The sequence below is a fragment of the Lathyrus oleraceus genome, chromosome 5 (assembly GCF_024323335.1).
Source record: "Lathyrus oleraceus cultivar Zhongwan6 chromosome 5, CAAS_Psat_ZW6_1.0, whole genome shotgun sequence".
Lineage (NCBI taxonomy): Eukaryota > Viridiplantae > Streptophyta > Magnoliopsida > Fabales > Fabaceae > Lathyrus > Lathyrus oleraceus.
In genome coordinates this window covers 289,177,565-289,198,335 of record NC_066583.1, presented here as the reverse complement: position 1 = coordinate 289,198,335, position 20,771 = coordinate 289,177,565, and the positions used below count along the sequence as shown (strand labels likewise).

Genomic DNA, 20,771 nt, shown 5'->3' with positions numbered 1-20,771 from the left:
GATGCGACATCCGTGCGAGTCATTTCCTTTTGACTTTTTCTTTTAGTAAATAGTACATTAGATAAACACACACCCTTTAGACAAGAACAACAAGAGTGGATCTCGTAGAGTACTACGGATGCGTAAGGGTGCTAATACCTTCCCTTCGCATAATCGACTCCCGAACCCAAGATTTGGTTGCGAGACCTTGTCTTTTCCTTTCCTTTCTCCAGGTTTACGTCGAGCGTTTCCTTTCCCTCCTTTGGGATAAATAACCCACGGTGGCGACTCTTCTGTCATTTCTTTTTCGTCGGTTATTTTTTTGCAGGTTGCGACAACGACATATCGATTTAATCTTTTTCTCCATTGCGTCTGCGATAAAGATTCGACTTTGGATTATAGATTCGTTTGAACGTCTTAATCGGACGTTGAACAATTGGTTAGATGGAGAAATTGAAGATGGTAAAAGGATTAGAAGAATCCAATGGCTTGTGTCCACGTTCAACCAAAATGGAGAAGTGCATGAATGGGTGGATATTAAGACTGACATAGACGTTCATAGGATGATGCATTATATGTTCAAAATTATTTTAATGGTTGTAATCGCTTAGTTATTGTAATGATGTTTTAATTGATTTAGTTGTTGTTTATGTAATGGTATTTCCTCACACACTTATAATATGAAATAAATTTAGTTTTTTATATATTGCAACAGAGGTACATGTGAATTTATCTTGTTGTACTCGTTTCAACACTATGACAATTAGTACGATTGTGACCTGGCTGACGGCATGAACTACATAATCTAACCATTTTGTTTGTCGTATTCATTTCGGTTCGAATACGGGTGTTGTTTGGGCGACCTTTTTTCTTCCTTCGCATAACTTCGTTGTGCTAGACAATGTCCCCTTGATATTCTGGCCAGTAATCCTCTTTTGCCACTACGGAAAACTAATTTTTGTAAACATTTGATAGGCTAGTGACTTTGTAAATGTCAAATAATAAGTAGGATGGATCCCTTCAAACCTTTGAACATGGTGCAATGACACGGAAGCAGGACGTACAAAAGGCTTGGAACTTTCCGCAATCGCACAAACCTCTATCTAGTTCCACTTTGTATTGTCTCATCGGCATGCCCTCATTGTGATCCATGGACTCGGCAACACTATACTAACCTTCCGTATGGTCAAACACCGTGACCACGTGTGTGTTTGCTTTGGCAGCTTCATGTCTAAAGAATTTCATTGAAGCATCACTGAACAACTGCCCGGATTACAACACTGAACTCCATTTGGAACATCTGGTCTTAAACAACGCCCCTAGCCTGAAATATGTTGTCTGCACCAAAGCGGTTATAGGTATGTTTCAGATGCCTTTGAAGATAGAGTTCATTGATTCCACAATATTTGTTGTCATATGGCCCCAACGTTGATCGTTGTCGTATGCCCTAGTCCACTTCTCGAATGGAATACTGTCGATCCACCATACTACATCTGCGTTTGATATCAGGTTAACCATGATGATGATTCAATTTGGATAGCAAAGACACCAATTATCCGATTCATTACTGTGGAGATGCACCAGAGTGACCGGATAAAACTGCAGTTCAGCATGCAGCAACAGACTCCAGAACCTCTGACGTGTTTAGGAGATTGACATCAAAAAAGAGTTGATGGCCAATGAAATTATTCTGACTGGAGAGACTTCGCAAAAGAGATGTGTCATCATTGGAGGAATCGACGACAACATATCTTAAACGAACCGGTCATACATGGTGTTAGACCAACTCAACAATATATGGCATGGTTTAGGTCGATAACAACGCAACAATTTGTGTCTGAGCCACGGTATTTGATTGATCCACGCCAACTAGCTTCGTCATCATACGCTCAACAACAAGTCCCCGTCCAACACCAATGTCAAACCACCCAAACCCAACAATCAACCTCACACCATCACCCTACCACATACACCCAACAACCAAACACCCAACTCGTTCATGCCACCCACCCAACAACCAAACACCCAACCTCGCAATCCATTCATGTAACTCACTCAACCACAAAGCCAAGAATCAAAACCTACCCACCAACAACCATACGCATCAACCACAACCGTCTATAGCCCAGATGATTCATATGGGTCACTTCATCGTAGCCCCCCACCAATGACCACTCAAACATCTCATCACCAAAATACTCAACCATTGTTTAACTATAGTACACCCCAGAAATCATTGTTTCGTTTCCAAAATGATTTAATGTCACAATTCGGACAAATATATCGTCCACAATTCACTCAACCACATCGACCCAACTACGACAAGATAGGCACCGAACTACATTAAAGAAGCGTCGTTGGCCAGAGCCCCCCGACTATTGGGAACAAATGATGACACATCTATCAAATACCGTTGGAACTTCCGTCGGACCTTCACACCAGCCATCATTGGATCAGGTCAGCACACAAAGACCCAAAACACCTTAGGAAAGTCGTGGGAGACCTCGAAGACAAACTAAAGCACCTGGATGTGGAACAGGGAGACGTTTCGATCGGATAAGTCATTAAACTTTTATCAATCCCATATAACTTTTATTATATCATGAATAATTTTTTTTTTATAATATTATATTTTATTATTTATTAAATAAACAATAAAAATTAAAAAAATAATAATACTAAGATGTATGCGCCAGATGAATTGGCGCATACACCAATGCCCATGCATAGGCGCCATTGTTGTTGGCGCCTCCATGCATTGCTTTTAAAGCATGCGCCAACACCAGAGGTGTCTCCTTTTGATTTAAAATAGATGCGCCAGTTTACTAGAACTTTTTTGAAAAAAATAATTATTTAAAAAAAAATCATAAATGGTTGGTTATTTCGTAACAGACTAACTCAAAGTAAAACACTCGGAAAACTAAAGTATACCGGCCCGTAATTCAGAATTACATTTGTAAGGAATATGTATTACCTTGGAAACAAAATTTGAATTCACGTCCTTTCCAAGGAAACAAATGGAGGGCAAGAATAGAAGAAAAAGGAAGGATTAATGAGTTCTTGAAGAACCCAATCAAGATCAAGGAGAGCTGCACCCAAATAACTAACAAGAAAAACTATGTTTTGTGGACAAGAAACATGTGCAGGCTTTTGATACCATTAGTTAGAAATTGATCAAATTTATTCACTTTCTACCGTGCATACAACAAGTGTGTATAAGCTGTCACACAAATGAAGAACTTTAACAGCTCAAAATTAACTTACAACACAATTAAGTTAATTACTTCGCAACCAACTAGAAATCGATTTCTATATAGCACCAACATCTCTGAATATTGACAAGCCTTACAACACAATGAATCAATGATACACTTATTTCTCAAACCAACCTTCAAAATCAGATGAAACACACTCTTTGGTAGAGACAACTAAAACATCTACCAACAAATTATTCTCACACCCTTAGATATTCGGGTAAATATCAAAAGGGAAAAAAAACATCATCCAAAATAAACAATATACTGTACTACACATATAGCTACATACAAACTCTTGTATCATATTGTAATAATTGCTGTACAAAATATATAGCAGAGAATACACAAACAAAATCAGATGAACTCAAAGCGCATGAGAAGCTTTACATTGTTGTATTTATCTCCTTTGCGGGAATGTAACGGAACTGCTCGAATTCCAGTTCTTAGTTCCCACACAGGTAAGCATGTTTGCCCACCAAAGTCATCCTTCTCAGACATGTCATACTCATGAACTTCTATCCGAAGCAGCGCCAACTCCGGAACCGAAAGTGGGAACTCGAATACCTCATTCCAAGAAGGCAACCAACTATCCTCTACTGTTTTAGTTTTTTTCATAATAGTATCAAAAGGGACTCCAGCAATCCCCACCTGCATAATAGTTTATCAGATAGAGTTCAAATGATAGAAGCTTTAAAGGAAAGTTATCACTTACCATATGCAATAGAATGCAAGGACGCATTATAAAACATATGAATGTTATAACTAGAACATGATTGTTTGGAACTTCGGATAAACATATTAGTTAAGTATTTATAACATATAAGTTGTTTTCATGAACTTTCTTGAAGATACTATGAAAATAAGCTAAAAACAGTCTCACAAGTGCTTATGCCAGTAGATAAACTAAAATAAGCTAATCCAAACAGTGCTTATCTTACCCTTGCATAGAAGTCTGGAGGTGAGAATTGATCAAAGTGTGTATGGTCAAAATCATAATACCATCCTTCCCCCATATATACAGTCACCTGATTAAAAGTAAGAAAACCACTTGTTAGAATATAGTCTAGAGATACTTGAAAGAGGCAGATAGTGTACATAGGGTTGTAAAAGTCACACAAATCGCCATGCAGTAAAGGCCTCACCTTCAAAGTAGTTTTCAATGGCAAAGAAGCTTTAGGATCAAAAACCTCATTATTGGGACCAGTTTTTAATAGAAAATCTGGTTTTTTAACAAAACCACAGCCTCCATTGGCTTTGAACATTCCTTGCATCAACCAAAGAGATCTTCCATACCCCTGTCAAGGAAACCGCCGATGGAAAAAACAGATTAGTAGAAATCTTTCATGATGTCAATATCATTAGTAAATACTAAAAAGATACCTGCATGTTAAACGCAACCATCTGAGCTCCGTGCATCCACCCAATTAATGGATTATAATTTGACGAGGTAATGCGAGTACCTTTCGGATACACTCTCAGTATATTCCTCTGAGTAAACCTGTCAGCAATCAGCAAATCAATATTTACAAATAAAGAACACGTCCTGCAATGTGTTTTACTACATCTTCATTACAAAAAGCTATAGACAGTTCAATATCATAATGCGGGAGGCCAAGCACACGGAAATGGACTCATTCTTAAGGACTAACTGGAATCATTTGACAATATACCTGACAATTTCTTTTCCATATGTTTCAGCCGCCTTTTCGAGCTGTGACTCACTTAAACTTAGACGTCTCACTTTATCGGGATCCACTTTGAGACCTTCCACTAATCCACCTTTAGGTTTCCCAGCATGAATTGCAATTAAACGTCTATATTCACCGGATCCATTTTGGCGTGACTTTTCTGCTTCTTCAGAATCTTCCTCCTCATTAAGATCATCTTCATCGTCGTCGTCATTGTTCTGCTAAAGATGACAAGCAAGAAAACAAATCAACCAATATACTCATTGGAATTTATATACAAAATTAAGTTAGTATCAGACCTTGTAATCAGATATGGTACCGCCTCTCAAACTAGGGACTTCTTTGCCCCAAGCTTCTTCATCACCTGAAGACTTTCCCTTCGTCAATTCCTCCTTTTCCTGTACCTCTTTTGCCTCAAGGTACTCTTTAGGTGGTTTTGTTGATATGATAATCCTCCTTTTGAGTGAGTCGGGGGAAGGAAATTCCTTCAAGCTTTCCGAGCTAGGACAAAATAGTATGTCTCCAAATGTTTGAGTAACCATCTGTAATTTGAATAGGACTCTCAACCGTCAACATCGTTTAACAATAAAGCATATACTATCAAAACTGGTATCCATCAAAGTTTTGTTCATATCAGCTATCAGATATAAGAAAGTAAAATTTTGAATCCCAATAGAATTCCAATTAACTAACCTGGGCCACTTTGGCTTGAAGATCAGGAGTAAGGTGGTCTTCTAACGTTATTACAACCGGATATTCCGACGCAACGAACGCATACTCCTTAATAGACCTCAAACATTTGATAAGCGCCACAGGAGTAGTCAATGTCCTGTAAGGTTGATTGCATCATTTTGTTACCATTAGTAAAAAAAATGGATGAATCTTCATCAAATTGTCAGGGATATAAATCACAAACTTACCTTCCATGAAGAACTTCAATATCATCCTTGGATCCATTAGGCCATATATCCAATTCAATAACCCTCACCCCTCTCTGAAGTGCAACGATGATAGGGGCATCACTGCAGTCACTACTAAGCTGATTTCCAGTAAGATAGGAATTATGACCAGTGTGTATGTAATAATGAGACAACGGTAAACTCATAACTTGATGCACCTGAAATAACACAAACACCATAATCAGAACAAAATAGTTCATAAAAATTACAAATCAACAATACCAAAATTCAATAGCTACTGTTAATTATGGAAATTCATGATGATAATCAGTATAAATTCAACTGAAATTAATTAACAGACAAAGAAAACAAAAAAATCAATGAAATTGGTGAAAAAGAAAAGGATTACCCCGCGAGAAGCTAAGAGGGGAGCGTTGTTATCACTGAAGAGAAACTTGAAGAAACTTTCGAGATTGAGACCTCTTCGATGAAAGATACTCAAATGTTTATGACCGTCGATGATGGATTGTGCTTCATTCTCTGTGATGTTCTCATCTCCCTGCACCTCAATGAGGAACCTTTGTAGGTGAGATGCAGTCATGATGGCGCTCTCATCGGAGTAATTGTGATAAAGTTCTCTTATCTGCGACGGTGCTTCCGATATGCCGAGCTTAAATCGGCGCCGGCAGCAAAAACAAACGCTGTAAGTTTGTTTCTGTTTGGAAGCCATTGGTTTGATTGTTTGTTTCGCAGAGAAACAACAGTCTACATAACGTGTGGGTGGTGTATGGTGAGTGCGTGTGAGTTATGTGTATTGGGATAATGTTTTTTGATCTGAGATGAAAGGGAAAGGATACGTTCCTTGTTTGGTTGGCAATAGAAGAGAAAAGAAGTTGTTGTCGGTTGGGTCCCACGTTGTAACTTCCATTCAATAAAGTTAATGTCGGATGGGGCACACGGCAACATAGGAATGAATGTGGTAAGATGTCACATGAGTTGTTATTATTATTATTTTTTGAGAAAACATGAGTTGTTATTAGTTGAATAGTTGGATTAGATATTTTAAAATTCTAAGAAATATATGTGTCTATGGCACAAAGCGTGCTTCCACATCCCTTAATATTTATGATTGGTCACCGAAAATTGGAATTGGAATTGATTTTAAGCTTGTACTTTGGGGAGTATGCTTTATTCCTTGGTATATTCCTCGTATAACCTCTAACCTCTATCAGATAATGAGGGTAGCATTGCATTTAGCCTAAAAAGTAAAAATAAGAAGAAAAAATTCAGATGAAAAAATTCTACCTCATTCATGTCTCTTTTTTCTCCAAACCTCTTTTTTTTGAATTCGAAGATTTTTTTCTTTTATAAAATATAAAAAGAATAAAAAAATTCAAATAAAGTTTCTAAATAGAATTAGATTTAAATATCAAAGTAAATTTTAATCTGAGTTTTTTTTTTCTACTTTTTTATTTTAAATATCTAAAAACTCAGTTCCATAAACATCAAATAATGAATTTCAGTATATAGATTTTTTTTAAGTAAACAAATCTTTCATCAAGTTTAAAGAAATTGGATGAAGATAAGAAGAAAATATGTAAAGAATCATATTTTGTTTTCTAGAATGTTATTTGCATTTATTACATGAAACTAAACCATTTTAAAATTTCTTCTTATAATTTTGTGTTTTCGATAATAATTGTGTTGGAGGATGATAAGAATGATGGTGATTTGATATTGTTCAACTTGTTAATGTTATTTGTTTAATATATTGTTTAACATAAAAAATGAAGAAAATTATAATAAAATATATTTTTAAGATATAGAGATTAATTTTAGAGTTTTCACCTATGACAATGATGTAGAAAGGAAAAGGATTTTGCAGAAAATATTTTCAGAATAAAAAAAATAGATGAAGAAATATTTTCATAAGAGGATAAGTGAGGGTAATATTGGAAGTTTTTAATTGAGGGAGATTAGATTAATTATAAAAATGTTAGTAAGAGGGTTTTGAGATTTTTTTTACGTAAAACCGAATTTTGTGGTGAGAAGAGACAAGGGTTAGGGCTAAAGGAAAACTCCATTGAAGAGCTTTAAGGAACTCTTGCTAGAAAACCAAGGTAAAGGATGGGGGATTACTCCTAATAGGATGTATTATACATGTTTGGGGTATAGGGAAAAACCTTAATCCCAATAGATTTTCTTCACTTTTTCCCTCTTTGATGAATCAATGATGAACATGAAATCAATTATGGAGTTGCATGATTACGTCTATTACCGTGTGAATTTCATGCACTATTTTTCCGTGAGAATGAAGTGCTCTTGTTGGGATTGATATCCATGTGTGTTGTAGATTTGATGAAAAAGTATGTTAAAACCATCATTTAATCCATGACTACATAATGAATTTGCATGATAATTGATGGATGATTACAATTTTGACGTTATATATCATTATTTTTACTGTTGATATGCGATATGGGGGTCTGGGGGATGAAAATCGAAGTTCTGTTTTGAACTCCATTGTAGAAAACATGTTTTTCATTTCTGGTTCAGGGTGATGGGCATCACCCTAATGATGTCTTGGTCGTCGTCGTGTTGGGAGGCGTTGATGGGCAGCAGTTGCCTGACGGGTAGACCGTCGTGGTCCCTAGGCATGTTTGATTGGAACCGTCGTCACATGTATGATGTGGGTAATGACGTGGAGGTTGACTGAGTCACCATGGTGACGGGTAACCCGTCACACAATCAGAATGAGCATTCTTCGCTCTGTTGTACAAAATAATTTGTCGTTTCGATTTTTGGCGTTATGATGTGTTTCAGACTACTGATTGACCGTTGTTTGGAGATGCATGATGTTGTTATTATGTTGTTACGGATTTAATTCACATGTTTGGTATGGTGAATGATGTTGTTGCTTATTGCACGGTGAACACTTTTGGTGATATTTTATGTTATGGTGAATCATGCATCATGGTGTACGAACTTCAATCTAGTTTTGGGTGTGCTTTAGTATGGTGGTATGGGTTCAGGAGCGAGCAACTAATTCCAATGAGGGATTAGTGAAGTGTTGCTTATGATGATAGCAATAAATTTTTAGTGTGCTTTGGCCTGGTGATATGGGTTCGGGAGTGAGTGACTAATTCAGATGAGGGATTAGTGAAGTGATGCTTATGGTGATAGTAATGAATTTTTTATGTGCTCTGGTCCTATGATGGGGATTCAAGAGCGAGTAACTTATTCCATATGAAAACTAGTGAAACGTTACCTATGGTGGTGATAACGATTTGGCGTGCTCTTGTCCTATGGTGGGGATTCAGAATCGAGATGGACTCGAGTTGTCCATAGATGGTACCACATGAGTTATTATGTCTTGGTGTTGAGTACATTTGCATCCATTAATTGCATATGTATGAAATGATTATGGTGATATTGGTGATTGAGAATGTTTTGGTGAAGTATACGATTGAATTATGCTGAGTAATTGGTGTTGTTTGTTTAGGTTACCCTTGCATACTTTTGCATCATTCATTATTATAAGTATATTCTCACCCTGTTCTTTATGTGATTATATGCTCCTTCTTGGGGTACATACGAGCAAGTAACTGAGTAGATGCCTAGAGACTGAAGGATGGCATATAGGTTGTTCTTCCTTTCCTGTTTTTATGTTTATTTAGTTTTTCGCTGCTCTGGTCTATAACACTGGGCGGTTGATCGATTCGTTTGATTTTGTCACCTTTTAATATGTTGTTGATGTTGAAGGAAATTTCCCATGACTGTGTTTTACGTCATGAGACTAATTTAATTATTGTGTTGTTTCTATTAATTGATTCTGATGCGATGAGCCATGTTTAGGCGAGCATGTGATGACAAGTGTTTAAATTGATAGATGTTTTGAATAACCCGTGTTTTGGAGCTGATTTTTGTTGTGTTTGAGTAACATCCTAAGAATGTATTTTGTTTTATTTCCGCATTATTTTGAGTTTCGGTGTTTAGGGTATTACATAGTGGTTTCAGAGCAGGTCGGTCCATCAGGACAGGTTGTTGTAATATTCTTTGTTCCCTAGTACGTGACATGTATGTGAAACACTGTCGATGCTCATTTGTTTTTCTAAATGCTTGCCTGTAGGAGCGGGATTGAAACAAGTGGGAGATAAGCTCCTTCTTCTTTGAGATGTTTAAGGTGTGGAAAGTTGGTTTATCGTGCCGTTTGTTTGCAAGAGTGCTGGTATTTCGACAAGTCAGTGTCATTTCCAAATTTTGATGCAAGTGATGAGTTGCTTATGTCTGCTAAGAAAATATACTAGTTCATGAAGGATGATGCTGAGGTGTTTATGATACTAGCTTTTATGAAGGCTGAAAGTAAAACGGTGACTGGTGAATTATGTAACACCCCGATTAAAATAAGAGGATTATTTAAATTGAATTAATATTATTTTATTAATTTAATTAAATAAATTGGATTATTGGATTATTATTATTATTATTATTATTTGGAATAATAATTATTATGGGAAAATATATAAGTTGGAATTAAGAGAAAAGTCTCATTCTTGGAACAGAAGGGTTTTCACGTGAAAAGTTGAGAGGCTGCAGAGAAGAGGAAAAGGGCAAGAGAAAAACTGAAGAGCACGGTTGAAGAACGGAAAAGCTAAAGCTTAGAATCGCCGGATTAACTCAGGTAAGGGGGGTTTATCGTCGTTTAATGGGTATTATCGATTAACATGTAATGGGTAGTGATAAGCCGTTGGTTTAACCCTAATTGGGACTGTATATGCTGAAATTGATATCGGATAAACGGTGTTAAAACCTGTAAATTGATTCGATAGTTGTGTGAGTCGTAAAGGTTAGACTAGGGCACGAATCCCAATCAAAAACTTGAATCGGCGTTACCAATTTACAAGACAAATTATTCTGTTAGAGATGGTTTTAGATGAGGAAACGGCCGGAAAACCGGATAAGCGTAAGCTAACGGAACCCTGGAATAACGCAGAAAATCTGAGTCTGCGCGCGAGCGGTCGACCATAGGGTCGGCGTGCGCTGACCCGTGAGGCACGCGCCGACTGCATGCGTCGACGCAAGGCATTTTGCGCTGACCCGTGAGTTAAGCGTCGACTGTATGCGTCGACGCAAGGGGCTTTTGCGCTGACTCCCTCCAGTTGAGATGGATATTTTAATGTTGTGTAAATGCAATTGGTAGCTGGCCTATTGTAGTTAGTGGTGATGAATAAAATTGTTTGGTTTATGTTGTGAAATATTGATGCAAATATGTTGATAAGTTGTTTTGTTGAAAATCCTAAGTTGTAGGCTGATGAGCCAAAGTTGAATATAAGTTGTTTCGTTGAAAATACTAAGTTGTAGGCTGATGAGCCAAAGTTGATTTTAAGTTGTTTTGTTGAAAAAGTTGTTGTGTTGCTGTTGTTATTATGTTGTTGAAGTCGCAAGTCGTACATGTCATATACATTCATATGCATTAAGTCGGGGCTTTTGCTCACACCACGTTGGCCTGGATTGGCAAAATTATGGGGCTTTTGCTCACACCACGTTGGCCTGGATTGGCAAAATTTTAAGTTGAAAGTTGAAGGCTTATGCCTTGATGCCCACTAAACTGGCAATGATTTTAAGTTGGGAGTTTTACTCCAAATGGTACCACATGCATGAAGAGTCGAGTCTCATTGAGTTGCATTTTATGTTGTTATTGAGTTGCATTGTATGTTGTTATGGAGTTGTATTGACGTTGTGATTGAGCACGATATTTTAGTTGATATGCCGTAAATGACTGCAGGATATAATTAGGGTGATTTAACGTGTAGAATTACTTAACATAACATGATAAATTATAATATTTGTTATATCGATTGAGGAACTCACCCTTACAGCAATATTTTTCAGGTAACGAGCAGTGAGTGAGTAGAAGCTAGTGCTCGGAGTCTAGTATGCTTTAGTGGGTCATGCTCTGATAGATGTAACATCGGGACGGGATGTTTTACCTGTTGAATAAATGTTAATTTTAAGATATTACAGTTGTTGAATGATTTTATCCGCTGCGTATTTTGCAAGGAGTTTTATGTTGAATTAAATAATGAGCATGACTGCTTTTATGTTGAAATTTTGTGAAGAAGTTGTTATGTGACACCCTTGAGTTGCAATATTTACTCTGATATGTATGAATTATTTGTTGTTGTTTTAATTAAATATCTGGGGTATTTAGAAGGGTGTTACATTAGTGGTATCAGAGCAGGTCGGTCCGTCCGGCCAGTTGTCGTGTCGTTTTGTCTAACAATTGTGTATTGTTACCAATCTAACTTTAAGTTGTGTTGTATTGATAAGTTGAAATGGCTGGAAGGAATGACGCTGCAATGGCTGCCGCAATGCAAGCAATGGCACAAGCTGTGCAGAACTTGCCAAATGCTGGTGGAGATGCTGGATCACGTAGCTTGGCGACTTTTCAGAGAGAGAATCCGCCGGTGTTTAAAGGGAAGCATGATCCAGATGCAGCTTTGGGATGGTTGAAAGAGATTGAGAGAATCTTTCGTGTTATGGATTGCACTCCAGCTCAGAAGGTTCGGTATGGTACTCACATGCTAGCAGTCGAAGCTGATGACTGGTGGCTAGAGACTCACGAGAGGTTGACTGTGGCAGGTGAAGACGTTACTTGGGATGTATTCCGTAGGGAATTCCTGAGAAAGTATTATCCGGAAGATGTCCGTGGTAAGAAGGAAATTGAATTCCTTGAGCTGAAGCAAGGGAACATGTCTGTCACGGATTATGCTGCGAAATTTGTGGAGTTGTCCAAATTTTATCCTCATTACACTGGTGCTGGTGCTGAATTTTCAAAGTGCATCAAGTTTGAAAATGGATTGCGCTCTGAAATTAAGAAGGCTGTTGGGTATCAGAAGATACGCATTTTTACTGAGTTGGTTGATAGCTGCAGGATATTTGAAGAGGACAATAATGCTTATTACAAGATTGTCAGTGATCGCAGAGGCAAGCAGCATCAAAATCGTGGCAAGCCATATGATGTTCCAGCTGGAAAAGGGAAGCAAAGAGCTGCTCCGGCCCAGAGAACTAGTGGGGGAGGTACTCCTGTTGGTATAGTTTGCTTCAAATGTGGTCAGGCTGGTCATAAGAGTAATGTATGCACTGTTGAAGTAAAGAGGTGTTTTCGTTGTGGTAAGACTGGACATGCAATAGCTGATTGCAAGCACAAGGAAGTGATTTGTTTTAATTGTGGTGAAGAAGGGCATATTGGAAGCCAGTGTCAGAAGCCGAAGAAAGGGAATCAGTCAGGAGGCAAGGTCTTTGCTTTATCGGGTTCTGAGACTTCTGCTGATGATCGTTTGATCCGAGGTACGTGTTATATTAATGGCTTTCCTCTTGTAGCTATTATTGACACAGGTGCGACTCATTCTTTTATATCTTTGGATTGTGCTGTGAAACTTAAGTTAGAGATATCGGAGATGTATGGTAGTATGGTGATTGATACTCCTGCGAAGGGTTCAGTGACTACTACGTCAGTTTGCTTGAGTTGTCCTTTGAGTATTTTTGGTAGAGATTTTGGGATAGACCTTGTGTGTCTTCCGTTAGTGCAGATCGATGTTATCTTGGGTATGAACTGGTTGGTGTTTAACCGAGTTTCTATCAATTGTTTTGATAAGACGGTAGTCTTTCCTGAGATTGAGGAAGGAAAGAGTTTGTTTCTATCAGCAAGGCAGGTGAATGAAGAAGTAGCTGATGGGGCAGAGTTGTTTATGCTGTTAGCAACTTTAGAGGCCAAGGATAAGATGGTGATTTGTGATCTAGCCGTGGTGCGTGATTTTCCTGATGTGTTTCCTGAAGAGGTGAATGAATTACCACCAGAACGCGAAGTGGAGTTCTCGATTGATTTGGTACCTGGTACTAGACCGATATCGATGGCTCCGTACCGTATGTCTGCTGTTGAGTTAACTGAATTGAAGAGTCAGTTGGAAGATCTGTTGGATAAGAAATTTATTCGTCCGAGTGTGTCACCGTGGGGTGCGCCAGTGCTATTGGTTAAGAAGAAAGAAGGTACTATGAGGTTGTGTGTGGACTACAGGCAACTGAATAAAGTGACGATCAAGAATCGGTATCCTTTGCCGAGGATTGATGATTTGATGGATCAGTTGGTTGGTGCAAGTGTGTTCAGCAAGATAGATTTGAGATCTGGGTATCATCAGATACGTGTGAAGACTGAGGATATTCAGAAGACTGCTTTCAGGACAAGGTATGGACATTATGAGTATTCTGTAATGCCTTTTGGTGTGACTAATGCGCCTGGAGTATTTATGGAGTATATGAATAGGATTTTCCATCCGTACCTAGATAAGTTTGTTGTGGTGTTTATTGATGACATTTTGGTGTATTCGAAATCTGAAGAAGAGCATGCTGAGCATTTGAGAGTGGTTTTAGAAGTTCTACGAGAAAAGAAGTTATTTGCTAAATTGTCCAAGTGTGAATTTTGGTTAGAAGAGGTTAGTTTTCTTGGTCATGTGATTTCAAGAGGTGGTGTTGCTGTTGATCCTTCCAAGATAGAAGCGGTATCTAAGTGGGAAGCTCCGAAGTCTGTTGCTGAGATTCGAAGTTTCCTTGGTTTGGCTGGTTATTACAGGAAGTTCATTGAGGGATTTTCTAAGTTGGCGTTACCGTTGACAATGTTGACTAGAAAGGGGCAAGCGTTTATTTGGAACTCAAAATGTGAAGAAGGTTTCCAAGAGTTAAGGAGAAGGTTAACTACTGCTCCTATTCTGACATTACCGAGTTCGTCGGAACCATTTGAAGTTTACTGTGATGCTTCATTGTTGGGTTTGGGTGGCGTGTTGATGCAGAATAAGCAGGTTATAGCTTATGCTTCAAGACAGCTGAGGATTCATGAGAGGAACTATCCGACGCACGATTTAGAGTTGGCAGCCGTGGTATTTGTCCTGAAGTTATGGAGGCATTACTTGTATGGGTCAAGATTCGAGGTTTTCAGTGACCATAAAAGTTTAAAGTATTTGTTTGATCAGAAAGAGCTGAATATGAGACAGAGGAGATGGTTAGAGTTTTTGAAGGATTATGACTTTGGTTTGAATTACCATCCGGGTAAAGCAAACGTAGTGGCTGATGCATTGAGTCGGAAATCATTGCATATGTCTATGCTAATGGTTAAGGAATTGGATTTAATTGAGCAGTTTAGAGACTTGAGTTTGGTGTGTGAGAGTACTCACAATAGTGTTAAATTGGGAATGTTGAAGTTAACAAGTGGTATTCTGGATGAGATCAGAGAGGGTCAGAAATCTGATGTGCTTTTGGTTGATAAGTTGACTCTAGTGAGTCAAGGTCAAGGTGGCGAATTCAGAATTGATGAGACTGGTATTTTGAAATTTGGTAGTCGGGTGTGTGTTCCGGATGTTACAGAACTTAAGAAGAGTATTCTTGAGGAAGGACATCGTAGTGGGTTGAGTATTCACCCTGGAGCTACGAAGATGTATCATGATTTGAAAAGGTTATTTTGGTGGCCGGGAATGAAAAGAGAAATTGCGAGTTTTGTATATTCCTGTTTGACTTGTCAGAAGTCAAAGATTGAGCATCAGAAGCCGTCTGGACTAATGCAACCGTTGGCTATTCCAGAGTGGAAGTGGGATAGTATCAGTATGGATTTTGTTTCTGGTTTACCGAGGACGAGTAGGAATTTTGAAGCTATTTGGGTGATTGTCGACAGATTGACGAAGTCGGCTCATTTCATTCCGATTAGAATGGATTATCCGTTGGAGAGATTAGCTGAGTTGTATATTGAGAAGATTGTAAGTTTGCATGGTATTCCGTCAAGTATTGTTTCGGACAGAGATCCTAGATTTACATCGAAATTCTGGGAAGGTTTGCAGAAGGCGTTGGGAACTAAGTTGAGACTGAGTTCTGCATATCATCCGCAGACTGATGGTCAGACTGAGAGGACGATTCAGTCACTAGAGGATCTTTTGAGAGCTTGTGTTTTGGAGAAGGGAGGTGCTTGGGATTGTTATTTACCTTTGATTGAGTTTACCTACAACAATAGTTTTCATTCGAGCATTGGTATGGCGCCGTTTGAAGCTTTGTATGGTAGGAGATGTCGGACACCTTTATGTTGGTATGAGTCCGGTGAGAGTGCTGTGGTTGGACCGGAGATTGTTCAACAGACTACAGAAAAGATTAAGATGATTCAGGAGAAGATGAGGATTGCTCAGAGTCGTCAGAAGAGTTATCATGATAAGAGGAGGAAGTCACTTGAATTTCAAGAGGGAGATCATGTGTTTCTTCGTGTTACTCCGATAACAGGTGTTGGTCGAGCTTTGAAGTCGAAGAAGTTGACACCTCGATTTATTGGTCCTTATCAGATTTTGGAGAGGATAGGAGAAGTAGCCTATCGTATCGCTTTACCGCCGTCACTTGCGAATTTGCATGAGGTTTTTCATGTGTCTCAGTTGAGGAGGTATATTCATGATCCGTCGCATGTGATCCAAGTAGATGATGTACAGGTGAGAGATAACCTGACTGTTGAAATATCGCCTATGAGGATTGAGGATCGAGAGTTGAAGCAGTTGCGGGGTAAAGAGATTGCATTAGTGAAGGTAGCTTGGGGAGGACCAGCAGGGGGCAATGTGACTTGGGAACTGGAGAGTCAGATGAAAGAGTCATATCCAGAGTTATTTGCTTGAGGTATGTTTTCGAGGACGAAAACTCTTTTAGTGGGGGAGAGTTGTAACACCCCGATTAAAATAAGAGGATTATTTAAATTGAATTAATATTATTTTATTAATTTAATTAAATAAATTGGATTATTGGATTATTATTATTATTATTATTATTTGGAATAATAATTATTATGGGAAAATATATAAGTTGGAATTAAGAGAAAAGTCTCATTCTTGGAACAGAAGGGTTTTCACGTGAAAAGTTGAGAGGCTGCAGAGAAGAGGAAAAGGGCAAGAGAAAAACTGAAGAGCACGGTTGAAGAACGGAAAAGCTAAAGCTTAGAATCGCCGGATTAACTCAGGTAAGGGGGGTTTATCGTCGTTTAATGGGTATTATCGATTAACATGTAATGGGTAGTGATAAGCCGTTGGTTTAACCCTAATTGGGACTGTATATGCTGAAATTGATATCGGATAAACGGTGTTAAAACCTGTAAATTGATTCGATAGTTGTGTGAGTCGTAAAGGTTAGACTAGGGCACGAATCCCAATCAAAAACTTGAATCGGCGTTACCAATTTACAAGACAAATTATTCTGTTAGAGATGGTTTTAGATGAGGAAACGGCCGGAAAACCGGATAAGCGTAAGCTAACGGAACCCTGGAATAACGCAGAAAATCTGAGTCTGCGCGCGAGCGGTCGACCATAGGGTCGGCGTGCGCTGACCCGTGAGGCACGCGCCGACTGCATGCGTCGACGCAAGGCATTTTGCGCTGACCCGTGAGTTAAGCGTCGACTGTATGCGTCGACGCAAGGGGCTTTTGCGCTGACTCCCTCCAGTTGAGATGGATATTTTAATGTTGTGTAAATGCAATTGGTAGCTGGCCTATTGTAGTTAGTGGTGATGAATAAAATTGTTTGGTTTATGTTGTGAAATATTGATGCAAATATGTTGATAAGTTGTTTTGTTGAAAATCCTAAGTTGTAGGCTGATGAGCCAAAGTTGAATATAAGTTGTTTCGTTGAAAATACTAAGTTGTAGGCTGATGAGCCAAAGTTGATTTTAAGTTGTTTTGTTGAAAAAGTTGTTGTGTTGCTGTTGTTATTATGTTGTTGAAGTCGCAAGTCGTACATGTCATATACATTCATATGCATTAAGTCGGGGCTTTTGCTCACACCACGTTGGCCTGGATTGGCAAAATTATGGGGCTTTTGCTCACACCACGTTGGCCTGGATTGGCAAAATTTTAAGTTGAAAGTTGAAGGCTTATGCCTTGATGCCCACTAAACTGGCAATGATTTTAAGTTGGGAGTTTTACTCCAAATGGTACCACATGCATGAAGAGTCGAGTCTCATTGAGTTGCATTTTATGTTGTTATTGAGTTGCATTGTATGTTGTTATGGAGTTGTATTGACGTTGTGATTGAGCACGATATTTTAGTTGATATGCCGTAAATGACTGCAGGATATAATTAGGGTGATTTAACGTGTAGAATTACTTAACATAACATGATAAATTATAATATTTGTTATATCGATTGAGGAACTCACCCTTACAGCAATATTTTTCAGGTAACGAGCAGTGAGTGAGTAGAAGCTAGTGCTCGGAGTCTAGTATGCTTTAGTGGGTCATGCTCTGATAGATGTAACATCGGGACGGGATGTTTTACCTGTTGAATAAATGTTAATTTTAAGATATTACAGTTGTTGAATGATTTTATCCGCTGCGTATTTTGCAAGGAGTTTTATGTTGAATTAAATAATGAGCATGACTGCTTTTATGTTGAAATTTTGTGAAGAAGTTGTTATGTGACACCCTTGAGTTGCAATATTTACTCTGATATGTATGAATTATTTGTTGTTGTTTTAATTAAATATCTGGGGTATTTAGAAGGGTGTTACAAATTACATGTGGTGTGTGAGTTTCCGAGGAGTTACCATATGATATCAATGATTTTTCGCCAGAGCGTGAGGTGGAGTTTGTTATAGACTTAGTACCCGATACTAGTCTAGTGTCGATGTTTTCTTATAGGATGTCTGCTTCGAGATGAGTGAGTTGAATAAGCAATTGGAAGAGTTTCTTGAGAAAAAGTTTGTTCGGCTGGGTGTTTCACCATGGGGTGCATCGATATTGCAAAAGAAAGATGGTAGCATGAGACTGTGTGTCGATTATCAACAACTGAAAAAGGTGACTATCAAGAGAAAGTATCAACTTCTATAGAGTGATGATATGATGTATCAGTTGGTTGGTGCTTGTGTGTTTAGAAATATTAGTTTGTGTTTAGGTTATCATCAGATTTGTGTGAAACTAGAAGATATTCCAAAAACGGCGTTCAGAATAAGGTATGGTCATTACGAGTATTTAGTAATGTCGTTTGGCGTGTCTAATGCACTTGGAGTGTTCATGGAGTACATGAATATGATATTTCATCCATATTTAGATCAGTTTGTTGTTGTGTTCATCGATGACATCTTGATATATTTGAAGTATGATTAAGAGCATGTGGAGTATCTGAGATTTATGTTACAAACCTTGAAAGAGAAAAAATTGTATGCGAAGTTGTCCAAGTGTGGGTTCTAGTTGCGAGAAGTGAGTTTATTTGGTCACATGATTTCTAGTGGTGGTATTATCATTGATCCTTCAAAGATAGATGCAGTGATGCATTGGGAGACTCTGAAGTCTTTTACTAATATTAAAAGTTTTATTGGGTTGGTTGGTTGCTACATGAAGTTTACCGAAGGTTTTCCAAAGTTAGTGTTGCATTTGACTAAGTTGTCTCGAAAGATTCAAGCCTATTTTTTGATGTGCCTTGTGAAGAGAGTTTCCAAGAACTCAAGAAGAAGTTGACGTCTACGTTAGTTTTGATTTTATTGAATCTGAGTTAGTCGTTTGTTGTGTATTATAATGCTTTAAAGATGGGTTTATGTGGTGTGTTGATGCATAACAGTCGAGTTGTGGCTTACGCTTCTATACAATCGAGAGTTCATAAGAGGAATTACCTTACGCATGATCTTGAGTTGGAAGCAATGGTATTCATGTTGAAGGTTTTGAGGCATTATCTGTTTGGCTCCAGATTTGAGGTGTTCGATGATCAAAAGAGATTGAAGTATCTCTTCAATCATAAAGAATTGAATATGAGGCAGGGGAGATGGCTCTAGTTTCTGAAGGATTATGATTTTGGCTTGAGTTACCATTCGGGTAAGGTCAATGTTGTCGCAGATGTGTTTAAAATAAATTCATTGCATATGTTGATGCTTATGGTGTGAGAATTGGAATTGATTGAGCAGTTCAGAGATATGAGTTTGGTATGTGAAGAAACCCCTAATAATGTAAAGTTGGGTATTTTGAAGCTGACTAGTGGTATCCTTGAACAGATCAGAGAAGGTCAAAAGATTAATGTAGGATTGGTTGATCGGCTAGTGTTAATCAATCAAGGTAAATGACGTAACTTCATAATCGATGAGAATGGTGTGATAAGATTTAAACAGTGTTTGTGTACCTGATGTGCTAGAGCTTAAGAAGAACATTCTTAAGGAAGGTCATATAAGTGGTTTGAGTATTCATCCTGATGCCACTAAGATGTATTAAGACTTGAATATGTTGTTTTGGCGGCCAGGAATGGAGAAGGAAATAATTGAGTTTGTTTATGCTTGTTTAACTTGCCAGAAGTCGAAGATTTAACATCATAAATCGTTGGGTATGATGCAACCATTGAGTATTCCTGAGTGGAAGTGAGACAACATTTCTATGGGTTTTGTGACGAGTTTTTAGAAGATTACAAAGGGATGTGATTCCATTTGGGTTATTGTCGATAGACTTACTAAGTTGGATAATTTCATACCGATTAAGATCAATTTTCCTTTGCAGAAGTTGGTTGAGTTGTATATTGAGAAGATTATTAGCCTGCATGGTATTATGTCGAGCATTGTGTTGGATAGAGATATGAGGTTCACGTCGAGCTTTAGGCAGAGTTTGATAGAAGCGTTTGGTACTAAGATGAGGTTGAGTTTGTTGGAGAATAGCCATCCAAGGCGCAGCGGAATTTAAACATTTATCCATTTAGTGATCCTTACGAATGGGCATGATCAGTGATAGAATCGTTACCTCTTGTGGCGATTCAAACCTTTGGTATAGATCTCTGATAATGATCAAAACCTTTGATACAGATCCACGGGGCAATCACGAACGTTGAACGATGACAACGTCTCTACTCAGTCCACACGAACGGATTCCTTCAATCGCAGTGCTAGCTGTTATGAATGAAGGCTTTGAGTGA

General features: G+C 38.2%; 1 protein-coding gene across 2 annotated transcripts; it reads right to left on the bottom strand.

Moving 5' to 3' along the window:
- Positions 1 to 3,275: 3,275 nt before the first annotated feature.
- Positions 3,276 to 6,680, bottom strand: LOC127083969 (phosphoinositide phospholipase C 2). Of its 2 annotated transcripts, none has more exons than XM_051024333.1 (9): positions 6,233 to 6,680; positions 5,845 to 6,041; positions 5,618 to 5,753; positions 5,224 to 5,466; positions 4,907 to 5,145; positions 4,617 to 4,734; positions 4,379 to 4,531; positions 4,175 to 4,261; positions 3,276 to 3,884 (listed from the first exon to the last, which is right to left on the bottom strand). In XM_051024333.1, exons 1-9 carry the CDS (start codon positions 6,551 to 6,553, stop codon positions 3,591 to 3,593), a joined length of 1,788 nt encoding a protein of 595 aa, XP_050880290.1. In that variant the 5' UTR covers positions 6,554 to 6,680; the 3' UTR covers positions 3,276 to 3,590. The 2 variants fall into 2 exon arrangements, with proteins under 2 accessions (XP_050880290.1, XP_050880291.1); XM_051024334.1 differs by having other exon boundaries at positions 4,907 to 5,142.
- Between the last annotated feature and the right edge of the window lie 14,091 nt (positions 6,681 to 20,771).